Source organism: Phycodurus eques, chromosome 7, assembly GCF_024500275.1.
Source record: "Phycodurus eques isolate BA_2022a chromosome 7, UOR_Pequ_1.1, whole genome shotgun sequence".
Classification (NCBI taxonomy): Eukaryota; Metazoa; Chordata; class Actinopteri; order Syngnathiformes; family Syngnathidae; genus Phycodurus; species Phycodurus eques.
The window spans coordinates 29,803,115-29,821,169 of NC_084531.1; the positions used below are offsets into that span (position 1 = coordinate 29,803,115).

At 43.0% G+C, this 18,055-nt stretch overlaps 2 protein-coding genes across 3 annotated transcripts; one reads left to right on the forward strand and one right to left on the reverse strand.

Moving 5' to 3' along the window:
- The first annotated feature begins 926 nt into the window (after positions 1 to 926).
- Positions 927 to 6,433, forward strand: LOC133405426 (dehydrogenase/reductase SDR family member 11-like). 2 transcript variants are annotated; one of them, XM_061682346.1, is made up of 7 exons: positions 927 to 1,146; positions 2,704 to 2,913; positions 2,976 to 3,070; positions 4,237 to 4,366; positions 5,087 to 5,179; positions 6,056 to 6,121; positions 6,225 to 6,433. In XM_061682346.1, the coding sequence occupies exons 1-7, from the start codon at positions 1,015 to 1,017 to the stop codon at positions 6,264 to 6,266; spliced, it is 768 nt and encodes a 255-aa protein (XP_061538330.1). In that variant the 5' UTR covers positions 927 to 1,014; the 3' UTR covers positions 6,267 to 6,433. The 2 variants fall into 2 exon arrangements, with proteins under 2 accessions (XP_061538330.1, XP_061538331.1); XM_061682347.1 differs by lacking the exon at positions 5,087 to 5,179.
- Positions 6,434 to 9,949: 3,516 nt separating this feature from the next.
- On the reverse strand, positions 9,950 to 15,608 carry proca1 (protein interacting with cyclin A1). Its single transcript, XM_061681745.1, has 4 exons — positions 15,179 to 15,608; positions 13,344 to 13,476; positions 12,271 to 12,405; positions 9,950 to 12,183 (listed from the first exon to the last, which is right to left on the reverse strand). Exons 1-4 carry the CDS (start codon positions 15,444 to 15,446, stop codon positions 10,119 to 10,121), a joined length of 2,601 nt encoding a protein of 866 aa, XP_061537729.1. The 5' UTR covers positions 15,447 to 15,608; the 3' UTR covers positions 9,950 to 10,118.
- Between the last annotated feature and the right edge of the window lie 2,447 nt (positions 15,609 to 18,055).

An 18,055-nucleotide genomic window follows, 5' to 3' on the forward strand; every position in this document is an offset into this window, starting at 1 on the left:
TTGTCAACGGTGCAATCGGTGTCAGAGTGTTGGACTGTCACGCGTGCAAGGCACGACGACACGACCCCGTGAGAGTTCTGCCTTGACGCATTTGCCTGTTTTCCAAAGTCAATGAAGTGTGAGTTTCCCCTTTCTGCTCTCTGTGAATCGTGAATTAAGACAAGAGTGAAATCTGAGTCTTTTGTGACTTGCTATCTGTGGGTTACGGAGCATTGCATCACTTTGGCACAAGACAAATTCCCAATCTTTAAAGCCTCACCCGCTCGACCGTGAAGTTGACTGCTCTGTATCCTGGCTGTGAATTGAGATGTGTTACAGTTGACTTTAAGTCTTTATTAAAATCCTTTCCAACTATTCAGGGGGTTTGGTGTACTGCATTTGGGTCCGCCAATCACGTTCGCTTTGTGTCAATATTATGACATAAGATACAAACTCACAATTTGCAAGTGGCTCATAATGGAGGCCAGTCGCACTGAAAATGAACATCCATCCATTTCTCGTCACGCGGGTCGCTGGCGTGCTGGAGCCTATCCCAGCAGTTCAGGACCTCGGGCAAGAGGTCCTGAACTGGTCGCCAGCCAATCGCAGGGCACACATAAACAAAAAAAAACATTCGCACTCACATTCACACCTACGGGCAATTTAGAGTCTTCAATTAATTGGTTTTGGGATGTGGGAGGAAACCGGAGTGCCGGAGAAAGCCCACGCAGGCACGGGGAGAACATGCAAACTCCACACAGGCGGGAAAAGCTGAATGTCTGTGAAGTTTATGTTCATTACCTTTAAGCAAATGAACAAGTGAGGAAAGGTAAAAGTGATAAAGTAGAAGTACGTATAATAATCCTGTAGAATTCGTACTGTTCATGAATGCATCACAGTCACATAAAAGAAAATGGGCGTGGCTACTCGCGCGCTGCCTTCACTTGTTTACGACAGTAGTAAAAAGTCGGAAAGTTGGCCTTTGCTTAACCGCAGTCTATAGACCGTGTCTCGGCGAAAAACACGCCGAGTGTGATGGAGCGTTGGCGGGGAAGAGTGGCTCTGGTCACCGGAGCCTCGGTCGGTATCGGGGCGGCCATTGCCAAAGAGTTGGTCCGCTTCGGAATGACAGTGGTGGGCTGCGCGAGGGACGTGGACAAAATAAAGGTTTTCTTTCATCTATTTTCTTTTCAACTCGAACAATTCGACCCAAAAGTGGCAATTTTGGAGTTTTCCGAGAAAACGTCTAAAGTCGTGGTACGTGAGCTTGCTAGTATATGCTAGCTTGCTAGTACATGCTAGCTAGCTCACAGTTGGAATTGCTTCAAAACGACCGAAAGAAAAAGTGGCATAAGGTCTAAATATGAAATACTCTAGAAAGTAAATTCACGGTTGTTTGTCATGGTGCGTTCAAGTTCTGTTCACTTTAATTCAATTATTAACATCTGGTTAAAAATAAAACGCAGAACATGGATGACCCTTGTTAATTAGTTACCAGTGTAAGCAAAAAAATAAAGGGACCAGGATTGTAAAAACATTTCTTCTTTCCTCATAATGTTGTGTCTCCAGAAACGCAACTTTTTCGCGTAGTTTGCCGATTTCTATTTTGAAAAAAAATGTTTATTCACAATAATATTCCAACGATTTTCTCCTGAAAATTAAATTCATTTCAAACTGCATTTCTCAATGGGGGAAAAAAATTCGTTTTTTGTAACCCAAATAGGATTTTTCTTTTCTTATAACGTATTATACGTTTTAAAAAGGAGAAAATGTTCACTTGAGAAAATGTTATGTCAAGACTGTATCAAATTTACATGTTTTTATATAAAACATACAATTAAGTAAATACATATCATTTTGTACAATTCTTAAATTTTCATTAGAACATTTTTACATCATATTTTCGGTTGTTAAATATTAGCATCCGTTTTGTGACAAAATGTTAATTTTGTAATATGATTTTCTTTTAGAAAATGCAAAATTGCTTGAAAAAAGTTTTTATTTTTTCCCCCAATAATCTAGGTGAATTTTGTTGTACCTGTTACGATGACAATTTAGACATTCTTATTCTAAAATTAAACTTTTTGTCATACGTAATGTAGGGCTTGAACGATATGGATTTTTTATTTTTTTTGTTAGGCCGATGCCGATTCCAATATTTGGCAGAAACAAATTCTGCTTAGCAATTAATCGTTTCATAATACAATAATTCAAAAAGCTTAAATCAAATAACTTTCTCCTGTTTGCCGTTTGGTTGTATACGTGGTGGATTTAAGAAGTTTTTACGGACTGCTCAAAGCGATATCATGCTCAGGAGCGTCTGCAGCATGAACGGAACGCGTCGAGCCGCCGTTGTTGTTGAATAACGACCGGCGATAAACGGACGTCATTGTCTCAGGAAAGATGGGAATTGACTGAATTGAGTCAGAGTTCCATCTAGTGGACAAGCGGCACAGGGATCATCATTCTGAGTGACTCCCGACACTGAACAGCATTTACTGTTTCATCAGAAAGTAAGCGTATATCTGCGCGTAATTGGCAAAACTCCGGCCGATTGTGATTATTTTGAAAAGGGTTAATATCATCCCCTAGTACAATTATTCTGTAGAAACTGTAACCATTTTGTAACTTGTGTTGACTTCTTTTTGGAAATCTACCGACTGGTTTGTTGTAACTTTACGATGGTGTCCGAACCACGTGCCCCGCGTCTCGCCCCGGCATCAGTCGGTGGAGGCCGAGTGTCGGCGCGAAGGCCTCGGGGGCGTCCTGGTGCCGCTCGGGTGCGACCTGAGCAGCGAGGAGGACGTGGTGTCCGTGTTCGCCGCGATCAAAGCGCAGCACAAGGGCGTGGACGTGTGCGTGAACAACGCGGGCGTGGCCCACCCGGAGCCGCTGCTGAGCGGCAAGAGCTCGGGCTGGAGGAACATGCTGGATGTAAGTTGACTCCGGGACATCCCGTCCGTGCGTTGGTGTCATCGCGGGTCGTTTCCATGCAGGTCAACGTGCTGGCCTTGTCTATATGCTCACGAGAGGCTTATCAGTCCATGAAGGAAAGAAATGTGGACGACGGACACATTATCAACATCAACAGGTACTGCTGCAATTGGCGCCATCACACACACACAAACACGCACGCGCGCGTCTGTGCTGGGATGCCAACTGAATTTGAAATCATTTTTATTTTAAGTTCATTCATTGCAATTGTTTCAAGGCATACTTGGAATGACATTTTGTTGTATTTAAATGAATCTTAATTAAAAAATGCAATATCTTTTAAAATATAGATTAATGAATATACAAACACCATTTAATTTATTATTTTAGTTTATTTATTTAAATTAAGTTTTAAAACATGTTTCACATGTTGATTGCCTTTTTTAGAAGGATTTTAAAATATTTTCCATTAAAGTTTGTTGTATTATGTTTTATTTCAATTATATTAAAAATATTTGTAATTAGCTTTTCTATTTTGTAATTTGAATTACATTTGATAATATTTTACAGTTGGAATTTTGTATTATCTTACTATTATTTATGTGTGTTCAAATGAAATTTCATATATTTGTGCCCTCTGGAATTCAGTTTTAAATTTTTAAATAAAAAAATGTAAAACAAACTAAAGCATTTTTCCTTTATAATCTTTTATTAATACAATTACATTTGTATTTTTTTCAATTGGAATTCAGTTTTAAAATTTTACATTTTTCAGTTTAAAATAAACTTTGAAATATGATTCTATCAGAATATATTATTATTATTTAAAATACGTGCCAGAACATTTCATGTGTTAAAATTTTTGTTTTACTTTAAATTAAAAATGTTTTCCCACTAGACTAAAAAAAATAAAATAATAATCTACAATTAATTTTGATTACATTGCGAAACATGTTCCCATTGTAATACGTTTTTTGTTCCTTCAAATTATTTACTTACATTTAAATTTGACATTATATTATAAAATGTTTTTTCCATGGTAGACATATTTTTTCTGAATGTAATTTTAGGTTTGAATTGAAATGATAGATTCTTGCAAAACATTTTTCAATGGTACGTTCATTTTGTTTTCATCCTTCATAATGCATCAATTGCGTGACTTTTATGTTTTGATTCCAACACATTGTCATAACCGTTTTTGTTATGAACTAATGAACTACCTACTTGTGATCTCCCTCCATCACCAAACCCGCATGTACTGCGTTTTGATGATGACGACATCCTCACGTGTTCGCGCCCACAAATGCGTCACTTGCGTTGCAGCATGGGCGGCCACCGTATGATTCACAGCGCCGACGTGCACTTCTACAGCGCCACCAAGTTTGCGGTGACGGCGCTGACGGAAGCCCTGAGGCGGGAACTGCGGGAGGCGCGCACCCACATCAGAGCCTCGGTAGGACACGAACGCGCTCGCGCGCGTTTTCCGCCACTTTTGGCCTCTTTGACTCAAAATTGGCCTGAAGAAAGAAACGCAGGAAAGGGAAGGAAGGAGCAAAGTGCACAACTACTTCCGCTAGCTAAATGGTAACACATTATCGGAACGGCTAAGACGGGCTAACGATTAGCATCTCTTATGTATCTATTCCGCTTCTCCTCACTAGGGTCGCGGGCGCGCTGGAGCCTATGCCAGCTATCTTCAGGGCGAGAGGCGGGGTATACACCCTGAAATGGTCGCCAGCCAATCGCAGGGCACACATAAACAAACAAGCATTCACGCCTACGGGCAATTTAGAGTCTTCAATTCACCTAGCACGCATGTTTTGGGGATGTGGGAGGAGACCAGGGTGCCCGGAGAAAAGCCACGCAGGCGCCGGGAGAACATGCAAACTCCACGCAGGCGGGGCCGGGGATTGAACCCGCGTCCTCAGAACTGTGAGGCAGATTTGCTAACCAGTCGTCCGCCGTCACTATACGTTTATTAAATTACAAAAACATTACAATATTATTTTTTTTGGGGGGGGGGGGCTGGAACGTATTAATGGCAAAACCAGTTTTTTTCAATGAGAGCCTGACAAAAGCTTTAAAAATAAGCAATAAGAATATTAACAATATAAAACGATTTGATTGTAATCGAATGTCGTCTGGGTGACAGTCGCTTGTTTCTCTTTTTCAGTGTATTTCTCCTGGTCTCGTAGAAACTGAATTTTCTCTTCGGCTCAACAACGGCGACACTGAAAAAGCAGCGGCCGCTTACTCCAAATATAAGGTAGCGTTGTTATTTACATGTTCAGGTGTGCCCCAAGTTTTCTTTTTCCCCACTTACGAGCTGGCGCTGTGATTTATTTTTCTGCTATGTGTTGCAAACCAAAAATGTGAAAAACCCGGTGAATGGAGGTCCCATTGAAATGAATGGAGCTGCCATTATTCTATTCCAGGCTCCTAAAAAAAAAAAAAAATACAAACACGTTTTGAAGTAAAAACAGAAATGACACTCTTATTGTATTTTACGTCATAAAAACAAACAGTAATGACATAACTGAATAGAATATAAATAAGCAGCTTTGGATGCATTTATTTTATTTATTTATTTTTTTGCTTCAATTCAATTGACCTTGGTGCTGCTGCTCCTGGTGTGGGCGGCTTGGCCAAATGGGGGCAATGTAATACGAACGTGCAGATGCGCTATACGCTCAGGCGGTCAAAACTCCTGAGGAAGCCATTCTTTGCCGAGGATAAAGAAATGTATACCTGTGAGTATTATCGTATTGCTTGTCTACATGTGTCGCGTCACCATTTGTGTTCAAATCTCCGTCGTTTGAAGGGTTGCAACGCCACGATGCCGATGCTGTTCGTTAGCGTGTCGATGCCGTTTTGCATTGTTTGTTAGCACAAAGCTAAATGGACTTATCGAAAGCAAAGCATATACATAACGTGGAATTTTCGTCGTCGTAAGTTCAGTTTGACAGTAAACCTCGGCTGTGTGTTGAGTTGAGTTCACTGCCACCGTACGGCACTCGTATCTCAAAGTTGTCGCTCGCAAGTCAAAGCAAAAAAAAAAAGTCCTGGGATACTCTGGGCCGTGGTATCTCAGGGGGACCTCTGGACCTTCATGTCGCATTTGACACGATTGTTCCTTTTACAGCCACTGGAGGCCAAAGATGTTGCTGATGCAGTCATTTACGTCCTCAGCGCCCCTCCACACGTGCAGGTGTGTGCGTGCGTGCGTGCGTGACCTTCACTCCTTTAAGCATCACGGAAGGAGATAAACCTTCACATATCTCATCTTTTTCTCTTGTTGTTGTTGTTTCCAGGTTGGAGATGTTCAGATGCGACCCGTGGAGCAGTTGATGTAGCCCACCCGAGGTCATCTCCAGCAACAAAAAAAAAAGGTCCTCATTTTTACACTTAATCGCATCATGAAGCTAAAAGTAAATATCATTTGCAGTTTGAAAAATGTCAAAAAGCAGAAATGTACTGACTGCTGAATAAAAACCACAGAAAATGTCAACATTGAGCAGAATGGTGCGTTCGATGTCTGTCGTTTTTTTCCCCCGTTGTTGTTATCTTTTCTGTCATGTAGATAAGTCACTTCCCTCCACTGATGAGCACAAAAAAGGCTGTCAAGCATGCTGTATCTTTGTTAATGACACACGTTGATAGCTTTATGAGGCCTCATTGGGGGGAGGGGGGGGGGAGTTGTAGATAAATAAAGTGCACGAAACGTACTGAAGGCACAGCACAATGACTTTGCTCCTTAGTTTTATTATTATGAATTAATACTATTGCTCTCACAAAAAGTGGTCACCGCAACGGACAGCTACTCAAACGGGTCTTTCTTTGATAGGCGTGATGTTGAAATAAGGCTCGAAATCGGTCAAAAGGTGTTTTCAAAACGCTCAAGTCTTGATGACAAAGTTTCCCAACAGCGCAGCAAGTCAAAATGATTTTCAATATGCGTCCGTCTTGATTCCAACTTTTGCATCAGTCGCTACGGTGGAAAGCGAGTCAAAAGCTTCTTTTCTCGAGTCTCGGCGTCAAAGTTGCTCATCAGCAACTCTTCAAAAAGTTCAAGTTAAGCATCAGTTACGACAGCGGACGCTTGCGTGCCGTCCCGTAGACTGCCACCTGCTGGTCAGCTGTCGTTGGTTAAAATAAATGTCGTGACTGCTGTGCAAATATGACATCAAGATTCACGCGTGAGTGTTCTAATATAGATGTTTTCGTGGTATGAATGTTCCGTTTTGTACGTGCCGCGGTCCTCCGAGTAGCAGTCCGGAGGGTTCACTGCGTTGACTCAACAGCGGGAAGTAGCGGGCGTTTATTTGAAAAGGAGTACAAATGCCTGCTCGAACGTCGTCTCTCCAAAGTCAGCCTTGAGGTCAGTTTGAAAATATTGACATCAAGTTCGATTCATTTAGCTTTTTTTTTTTTTTTTTTTTTTTTTCTGTCAGGAACTCAAATGTAGTTATTCCTTGTTTGTCCATTTCGTGCTTTCTTAAGTTTTATTCTTTTCCTGCATAAACACAACAAATCTGCTTTCCGTTGTGAATGGGATTCAAGTATACAAACACATTTGCCCTTGCCTTTATCTCATTAAAGTTGTTAATTGATTCATTGTAAATTATGAAATATCTTAAACAATTTGACATCTACATTTACCATGTTTTTTTTTTTAAATTGATTGGTTAATGAATTTAAGAAATGAGGACCGATCATTAAAATAAACCTTTTTATTTCTGGCATTTTTAAAATATGACTTTATTGTCAATATAAAATATTAATATTCTTAATGAGCATGAAATTAGAAATTCTAAATACATTTTGAATGTTATTTCTGAGATTTGTAGAATGAATTAATTTATTGATTTTTGTATAAATTGATCTCATTCATTTGTTGTAAATAGACAATTTTACACCTTTTTATTATTTAGTTTTTATTGAACTTGTTTTGTTGCTTTAATGTTAAACAGTTTGACATCCTTTGGTGCTTTTTATGCGTCGTTTCCAACTGGGGCTGTTTTTAAAGTTGAGTTGAGATGCTGACTACTAAGACGGTCATTGTATTCATTTCATCAAATGATTGTAATTAAAATCATGCCATCAAATAATTGTCGTGAATTGCAATCGACTATTTATATTCATGATGTGTAATTAAAGTGTATTCAAGTGATTCAAGTGTATTGCGCATAAGCATGAAATGACAATTGTACAAGAATACGTAACTGTTTAAAAACAAACGGTTATTAAAGATTCAATGCAAATGTTCGAAAAAGGTAAATACGACTGAACCGTGTGTGTCGTTGGTTGGGTGATTAATCGGTCGGTCGTCAGTTTGTTTGGTTACTTGGTCGGTTCGTTTGTTGGACGTTCAGTCAGTTCGTTGGTCAAGTATTTTACTAGTTGGTTACTACTAGTCAGTTGGGTACTTAGTCGATGTATTTTGGGGTCTGTCAGTCGGTGGGCCGCGCTGTAAAAAAAACAGAACTATGCTACGGAAACCGCAGTCTTAAGTTAAGGTTGGTCAGTTGGTTGATTGGCTGGTTGGTCGATCCGTTGTTTGTTTCATTGGGTTGTCAGTTTGCTGGTTAATTTATTGGTTGATCTGTCAGTCAGTTGGTTCCTTGATTGGTTGTTGGTCGGTCCGTTGTTTGTTTAGTTATTTGCCCGGTTGGTTTGTTGGTTGGTTAGTCTGTTGTTTTGTTGGACAGTTGGTTGTTTAGTTACTTGGGTGTTGCTTTGCTGTTTCTTTAGTTAGTTACTTGGTTGGTCTGTCATGTGGTTAGCTGGTTGGTTTTATTAGTTAGTTGTACAGTCAGTTTTTCAGTGAATTTGTCAGTTCGGTTAGTTAACCTAGGAAGAATCGCTTCAAGTTTGGTGCGAATCCAAATGAAGACCAAAAAAGTAGATTTCGCTTTTTGGGCGTTACAGTCCACTTGCATTGTGGCCAAGTGGGGCCAGTGACCCGGAATGGAACCAGCAAATGGCGCAGTGGTGGAAAAAAAGGCTGGCCGTGTTTGGCAGTTAGCACCCACTGGAATTGCAAATTAGCCCCTCCTACAGCATTGCACAGCATTTCAAATGAGTCAGACATTTTTCGGATCGTTGGCTGCTTATTTGCTTGCCTACCAAATTCTGGCACGATGTTGGAATAGAAATTCCTCTGCTCGCTCTTAAAAAAAAATAATAAATGCCTTTGTTCCTTTGTTGTGCCAAAGCTACTTTGAACGCTTGGGTGTCTCACAAAAAAAAAAAACACTCCAAAATTGATTATGAGAGACTTTTGCACAGAAGATCACCCCATGCTAAATCCGCTAGCCTCGCCTCACTGCTGCTAATTGCGGAGGTGACATGACAGACAGATGGTTCATGTGTGATAAGTCTTAGGCAGGCATGTGAGAGTCAGCTGAGCGGCTGGATTCGGTCGGGCGTCTTTGCCAGGATGTTAGAAGGAGAAAGTAAGACGCTAAATCTGTTTGGGGAATGTGACCTCTCCTCCAAATCACACGGAGGGTGGCGAGCGCAAGGTCAGGGTCCGGCTGGAACAAAAGAGCCCAGTTCATTAAAATGGTCTCGCCATCTCTGCGTGCATTTACTTGGGGGGAAAAAAAATGAGGTTAGAGGAAAGAGAGAGTAATGCGCCTTTTGAGGCCACAGCTGCCTTGCTCGGGTGTCGCGGGTATGCCCCAGCCCCAGTCCCAGTTTCCATGCTTTCGTGCCGTCGATTCCTCACACAATGAACTATAGACCCTTTCATTTGTAAACAGTACCATAAACGGCGCGGATAGCAGAAAGCGATTGGCTAACCGCCGACCTGACCTGAACTGAAAACGAAGATGAACACTTTTTGTGTTTGGGTTTGTCCTGCCAGAGATGCCCCAAAAGGTTTAGATTTGGATTTGCTTCAAAAAAAATCTCAATGAATCCAGTCGAATTTAGATGTTTCACTTCATTCAGTCTTTTTCTTTTCTTTTTTAAATTCATTACATCAAGTATGAAAGCAACAACGATAAAACCTAAACGGAAGCACCAGTTGTACTTACTGGTCAGCTTTATTCACAGCACGCACAAATACAATATATGAGCATCACAATACAATCAAATATGATTTGTTGTCCATTTCTTTGATTTTTCAATATTGACGCTTCAAAAGATGATCCCGTTGGCCTTAACGTCATCCATCAGCAAAGTCAGCTAAACGGCAAGTGTCAATGTGGTCTGATGACCAGAGCAGCTTTTCTTCCCTTCTTCCGGGCAAACTGCTCTCTCGCTCTCTCCATCGACCGCTGCATGGCGCTCATTTTCAGGGTGGGGGGCAAAGTGCTTCTCGACTGTCCGACTCTCTCCTTGGCAGGGGCGGGTGTCAACGTCAAACCCGGGACTTCTGAAATCGAAAGTCCACGTTGAATGTCGGTGGACGTAGCTTTCCTCCCCGGCTTCTTGGGCTTGGTTCTCCTCGTGTCGCCAGTTACTGGGTCAGGTGGTGTGGTTGTCGTGAGACTTTTCAACAGCGCATTTTCCGAAGTTGCTTTCGTCCTTTTATTCCTCCGACCCCCTTCTCTGGACCGTTGTCTCTTCGGAACGCTAACTTTCAGAACCCCGGCTGTAACGAAGTCCGGACTTTGAGCGAGATTAGCGGTGAGCCCCGGCGTTGTGCTTTGAGCGCCTGAATCCAGCCGCACTTTCCTCTTTTTCTTCCTGCCCTTCTTGTCTCCTTTCTCTTGCGATTGGTTTCTTGTGACGTTGGGGGTGCCTGGAGGGCCGAGGACAGGTCGTCCCTCAACAGGGCGTTGTTGTTTGCGTTGTGACGTCGGGATGGAAGTGGCGCTCAGGTTGCCGGTGGAGTCGACTACATGTTGAGAGATACCGATGGCGGGGATGGAAGTGGCGATGGACTCTATCACAGATTGCGGGATCTCCTCATCAGGGTGCTTTCGTCCGGGTTGGGATGCCAGGATTATTATACTGTTGGCGGCCGAGTCTACACTAGGTCGAAAGATCTCTCCAAGGCGTTGACGTTCGAGTTGCGAGGTCACAATGGCATGAAGGTTGTCGGTGGTGTTGACTGCGGGTCGAGGGATCTCCTTTGGAGAGGTCACAAGTTCTTTCTCCTTTCTCTTGCCCTGCCTCGGTCGCCTGTGTTTCGACGGAGACCCACCAGGAGGGCTTATTTCTTCTGGTGTCTGAGGTGTTGTGACACTGAGGTTGTCGATGAAATCCGGTGCAGGCTGAGGGATCTGTTTGTTAGGATGTTGTTGTGATGTCACTATGGTGGGGATCGAAGTGGCACTTGGGTTCTCTGCGGAGTCTGCCGCAAATTGAGGGATCTCCTCAGGGGATGTCGCAAGTGCCTTCTCCTTTCGTCTGCCCTTCCTTGGTGGCCGTGTTTTTGACAGAGACCCAGGAGTTGGACCAGTTTCTTCTGCTGCCATAGAAGTTGTGACACTGAGAGTGTCGATGTAGTCAACCACAGGTTGAAAGATCTTAGCAGTGCGTTTTAGCGACATTGGGGTGGGAATGACACTTAGGTTCTCCGTTGAATCAACGTCAGGTTGAGGGATCTCCTCAACAGGGTGTTGTTGTGACTTCAGTACACCAGGAAAGTTGTCAGTAGAGTCGACTGCAAGTTGGGAAATCTCCTCTGGGGAAGTCAAGGGTACCTTCTCCTTGTTCCTTCCCTTCCTTGGTGGAGACCGAGAAGGAGAACTGGTTTCTCCGGGTGTCAGAGTAGACTTGGCAGTCTCCGTCAGTGGTTCATCCTTCATGATGTCATTGGAAGGCCCTGTTTGACCCTCACTCAGTCTTTGTGTGCCCGTCTGGTGGTCGGTGATGAAGTTAGTCACAGGGACGTCTTCTCGTTGTGTTTTTCCTCCTGAAGGTGAAACTGTTCCTCTTTCTTGGACTTGAACTTCTTTCTGCTTTCTTTTCCACCCTTTTCCCCGTTTCTTCTTCTTCTTCTTCTTCTTCTTCTTGGCGTTGTCTTTCTTCTTCTTTTTCATCTCCGAGCTTTGCGAGTCTTTGTCGGAGTCGGCGGTGGATGTGGAGGAGACTGTGGCGAGCACCTTGATGAAGTCCTCGGCGGCGCTGACCATGTTACCGAGGGAAGGGCCCTCGGGGCCATACAAGGTGGCTTGCGTTGCGCTCTCCTGCTTGTTGTCATCCTTCCTCTCGGGAGGAGCTCTGGTCAACACGTCAATGACGGCGATGCCGCCGTAGTCGTACGGGATAGCCTCTTTTACCACGGCAACGGGCAGCTTCTCGTACCGTTTGCACCTGGTGCCGTTGGAAGGAAAGGCTACGTGAACGTGGAATGCGGGAAGAGCATGTGGTGGAAGTCCAATTCGAGCAAAATATACTTACAATCCGTACCAGTGGCGCTCTGCACACTGCTCCTCGAAGACGAAGTCAAAGCAAGGCGCGCCGATCACGTTGAAGAACGCCTGCCCGACCACCCTGGAGGACGTGTCGTTGACTCGGCGCAGGCAACCTCTCAACCTGTGGAGCGGGACACGGAAATGATGACTCGCAATCCGTTTTGGGTGTCGCGAGGAGCTGGAGCCTATCCCTGCTGACGTGAGGCGGACGACGTGCTTTCGGTTTCTTATCCTGTTCAGGGTTGCCAGGTCGCTGGTTGCTGGTTCGAGGCGGACAAATCTCATGAGAATAGACAGATTTATTTGTGCTTGAAGCAGACAATTGAAGTAGAAAAAAGTAAATGGCACTAAGTTGGGCTTAGACCCGAGGTGGGCAAATTACGGCCCGTAGATCAAATGCTGTGTCTAATTTGTTAAGAAACCATTGCGGTTTTAGGGGAATATGACATCAGCTGTCACTTTTCGACCACGCATGCTGATTATGCTCACCGCCAATCAACACAGGAACTGATGGCTACGGCTCAGCGGTTAAAATTGCAAAACATCTTTATCTGACAAACTGCCATCCAAGATTCAGTCACACAAGACCGTGAAGCAGCGCTACAGGAGCTGCAAATCCCAAATGCGATGCTGTCTTAAAAGAGAACTTCAACTCTCAAACCGGATGAGTACGGATCCCAGCTGAGCGATGAACACCTCGGATGACTTCTGAGAATTGCCACAACAAAACTATCACCAGACTTTTAGGCACTGGCAAAAGAGGTGATCAACAAAACAACACTGTTCCCATTCAAAGGAAATCAAACTATTAACACTACAATGCCTTGTTTGTTTGTTTTGTTTATTTTTGATATGTAAGCATCTGGTCCTGCTTTGGCCCGTCTGTCAAATTTTAAAAGTCAATGTGGACCCTGAGCCAAAAGGTTTTCCCACCCCTGCCTCGGTTAGACTATCGTGACATAACAACTGTGACGGTATGACTCCTCGTCATGCTTGATTTGATTTTATTTCATGCTTTTCGGTGCTGTAAGGTTTTTTTTTTTTTTCTTCTGGACTCACGCCTCGTCGCAGTCACAGTGACAGATGGAGTACCACTTGAAATTGGCGTAGCCGTATTTGGAGGAGAAGGCGTGGATGACGTGGGGACAGTGGTCGTGTGTGCGGCAGCAGCGGTCCGTCTCCTCAAATTCCCCTAAAAAGACGACAAGAAATGCAGCCAGAGTTGCAAAATACAGCTGATAATAATCATGAACTTAGACTTTTATGGCTGCAACACGTTCCCAAAAAAGACTGAGAAAGTGGAGGAATGCTCAACAAACACCCGTTTGGAACATCCCACAGGTGAACAGGCTCATTGGGAACAGGTGGGTGCCGTGATTGGGTGGAAAAGGAGCTTCCCTCAATTGCAAGGAAAGATGAGGCGAGGTTCACCTCTTTGTGAACAAGTGCGTGAGAAAATAGTCCAACAATAGTCAACGTACAATTGCAAGGAATTTAGGGATTTCATCATCTACGCTCCATAGTATCCTCAAAATGTTCAGAGAATCTGGAGAAATCACTGCATGTACGCGGCGAGGCCGAAAACCAACACGGAATGCCCGTGACCTTCGATCCCTCGGGCGGCTCTGCATCAAAAACCGACCTCAATGAGTGAAGGATCTCACCACGTCGCCTCAGGAACACTTCAGAAAACCAATGTCGGTAAATACAGTCGGGCGCTACATCCGTAAGTGCAACTTGAAACTCTACAATGCAAAGCAAAAGCCATTTCTCGACAACACCCAGAAACGCCGCCGGCTTCTCTGGGCCCGAGCTCATCTAAGATGGACCGAGGAAAAGTGTTCTGTGGTCCGACGAGTCCACATTCCTAATTGTTTTTGGAAATTGTGGACGTCGTGTCCTCCGGGCCAAAGAGGAAAAGAACCATCCGGACCGTTATGGACGCAAAGTTCAAAAGCCAGCATCTGTGATGGTATGGGGGTGTGTTAGTGCCAATGGCATGGGTAACTTACACATCAGTGAAGGCACCATTCATGCTCAAAGGTACATACAGGTTTTGGAGAAACACATGCTGCCATCCAAGCAACGGCTTTTTCATGGACGCCCCCGCTTACTTCAGCAAGACAATGCCACACCACATTCTGCACGTGTTACAACAGCGTGGCTTCGTCGTAAAAGAGTGCGGGTACTCGAATTATGCATTATGAAGCGTAAAATACGACAACGGAGACCCCGGACTCTTGAACAGCTGAAGCTGGACATCGAGCGAGAACGGGAAAGAATTCCACCTCCAAAGCTTCAAGAATGAATGTCCTCAGTTCCCAGACGTTTATTGGATGTTGTTCAAAGTAAAGGTGATGTAACACAGTGGTAAACATGACTCTGTCCCAGCTTTTTTGGAACGTGCTGCAGCCATAAAATTCTAAGGATTATTTGCTAAAACCAACCAGTTAAATATAGGTTGAACATGGTTTGCAAATCATTGAATTCTGTTTTTATTGGCTTAGCACAACGTCCCAACTTCATTGGAATTGGGGTTGTATTTAGGCCGGGTATGCTCCTGTATTTTAACGTTGTCATTACAGTGGTACTTGGGAGCCAATTATTTTTGGGGGGCTGGTTTTTGGAGTAAAAAGTTTGCGAACAGTTGTCTAAGGTAAAAGGAGTGGTGTAAGACGTAAAAAAAAAAAAAAAAATTAAAAAAAAAGAAATGCACTTCCACTTTTCTCTGACAAAGCATTAAGGAACCATTTATTAATGGCAGACAGGCTATCAATACATTTAGAAAAGATCCTTCGTTCATAATTTGATATTGAGAAATATGATGAGTTTATTTTTGTTGGAAGATATTATTTGTGTGTGTCAAATGTAAGTAAAGTAGTACGTGGTCTTACCTAACTGCTCGTCATGGTCAGCCATGTTTCCAGCGCCACACCACAGCGTCCCGGGATACGTGAAGCCTCTTTTGGATCTGGTCCTCGCCTCCGGGGGACCCCCGGGCCCCCTCCTCTCGGCCTCCGACTCCGCGCGCGCGAAAGGCGCGTCCCCCGCCGCCCCGCCGCGCCCGCGCTCCGGCGGCCTCCCTCGGCTCGGGCTGACGGCGGCGCGGACCGCCAGCTCTCTGTCCAGGTAAGACAGAACCACGAAGACGAGCCACCGCATGGCCGAGGGCGAGGGCAGGGGGCGGGCGACGCTCAGCCGGTCTGGGGGCTTTTTAGGGCTGTGGACGCCCTCCCACTTGTGGGGTGTGACGATTAATACTTTGACCACACTAGGAGGAGTTAGCTTCTTATCGTCTAGATTCAATGTGGAGCTGGATGTGAACACGGGTGAGGGGAAAGCATTGAATGCACTGACAGTTGACCGTGAGTAACCTACTAGCCCCCCCCCTTCTCCAACTACACGCCCCCCCCCCTCCTCACTACTAACCAGTATTTGGGACACTGAAAAGAAAAAAACATTACAAGTAGAGAATGCAATTTGTGTGGACGTAGCATGTGAATGCTGAAAAGTTGAATCGAAATGCTGCGGAATGAATTGAATTGTTAAAATGTAGAACGTGCGACGTGGAATGCTTTGAATAGGTCGAGAAAGGTGGGAGGGGGGGGGGGGGGAGGTCGATGCAGTATGGAAAAGATCTCAGAACGGTTTTGGGAAATTGGGGAGTCGGAATAGTTCTCAAGATGTCCTGAATCAGCGGAACAGTTTGACGTTGGAATCGGTGAGCAATGTAAAGATACCGTATCAAATATATCGGAATTTGCGAATTGTTAAAAAAAAAAAAAAAAAAAAAAATGTGCAGCGTTACGGGAATAACAATAATGGGGAAAAAACGTACACTTAAAGAATTATTTTTTTAAGGAAATGTAACTTTTTTTTTTTTTTCAAGAAAATAAGCTCCAATCTTCTGTAATTTAGTTATTTTTTGTTCAAGAAAATGAGCTTTTTTTTCAAGGCGTAAAAAAGTTGCAATCTTACGGAAAGTAGTTTTGTTTTTCTTTTTTCAATGTTTTTTTTTTTCCCAAGAGAAAAAAAAGTTATCTTTCAGACGGGTTTTCTTTCCCCCAAAAAAAAGTTGTAGTTTTTCTCTAAGAAATAAACTACTCTTACAGGAAATGTTATTTATTTTTAAATAATAATGTTATGCAAAGGAATTAAAAAAAATTCCAAGACGTTGTAGTCCTAAGACAATAGTTGTAGCCCCCGCCCCCCCACACACAAAATAAACTGTACTCTTTTTTTTTTTTTTTTTTTTTCAAGAAAGTTGAAATATTTTTTCCAAAGAAAAAAAAAAAAAAAAAGCTACAATTTTCTTTCTCCTAAAAGGACTTTATTGACATTGTATATTTTCCTTTTTTTTTTTCCTTTTCAGTCTGACCCTAGTATTAGCATTAGCACACATTAGCAAACCCCCCCTCCCTCCAAAGTGGAGATTTACTTTGGGAGCACTCACGGAGGTCCCCGCTTCGCCATGGAAACAAGCATGAATCGGCCATGAGCGCCATCACAATGCAGGACGGAAGAAAAAGTCTTTCTTTTCTCCTGTTGTGGAATGTGCGCGGGGCAAAAGCACAGCGAGTGTAAACATGCGGCGCGCAAGTGAAGCACAACTCTCAAAACGGCGCTGATCTTCAAGCACGTTTCACTTCGTGCGCTCAATGTTGGAGATGGAATTATTATTATTATTATTATTATTTTTCTGTTTCTGCTTCACATCTGTGTTGCATTGGAGTCCCACGTGGGAAGTGCTGTTCCCGACTCCGCCGCGCTCTTTTGGGCCTCGGCATTGCTGAGTGTGCGAGAAGGGAAACAAATCTCTTTCCTATCGTCATCTTTGTAATCCAGTGTGCGGGCACAGGATCAGGATCGGGCGCAGGCTCGGGCGTCAACCTCTCCTCCAGCCACAGGAATCCGATTGGCGGAAGGCGGAGGCAAGTGATGTCAAATCGACAGAGGCAACATTCGACTGGGGGCAAGTGTACGCCAATTGTACTAAAGTGATATGTACCGCCCCCTAGAGGACAACATTAGGCAGTGCATTTGTGCAACTCCCCGTGGGCAAAAAAAAGTGTTGTTTTTTGTTTGTTTTTTTAAATCTATGAGAATGAAGTCAGAATTGTTTAGATTGTTTTGGGAGAAACAAAAGGCATTTTCTTGGAGGGTAGTTTACATTCTATTATGCAATGCATAATTTCTGAGAATGAAGTTGGATTAAAAAAGTATTTTCTTTCTTTTTTTCAAAAGCCATTTTTTTTAAAGATTAAAACAATTATTGAACCTTTATGAAAGTAATATTTTACTGAAAAATCTGCATTAAAAAATATTTTTCATGAGAATAAAGTTGTATTTTTTTTCCAAGCGTCGTCGTTTAGAATTTCAAAATGTTGTTGCATTCTAAAGAAAACTGTAGTTGAAAACATTTTTCAGTTGTTCAGGTCTGTCTTTTGAAACTATCGATTTTTTTTTTTTGTCGTTTTGGAATTGATTGCAAATGGTCATTTATTTGTTTTTATTTTTCTAAAAGTGCAATGTATTTTTTTAAATTGGATTATATTTAGTTTTCATATTTTTTTTTGTCAAAACATTTTTGAAGCATTTCATTTTGAACACATCTTAAAAGAGAAGTCATATTTTCCAGGAAAATGTTCATTTTTAAAGACATTTAGAATGTCTTTTTTTAATTGTATTCGGTTTTGCCATTTTCAGACGGAAGGCGCCGCGCCTCTTTGAAGAATTTTTCCAATGCGAATGAAGTTGTACTCCCCCCCCCC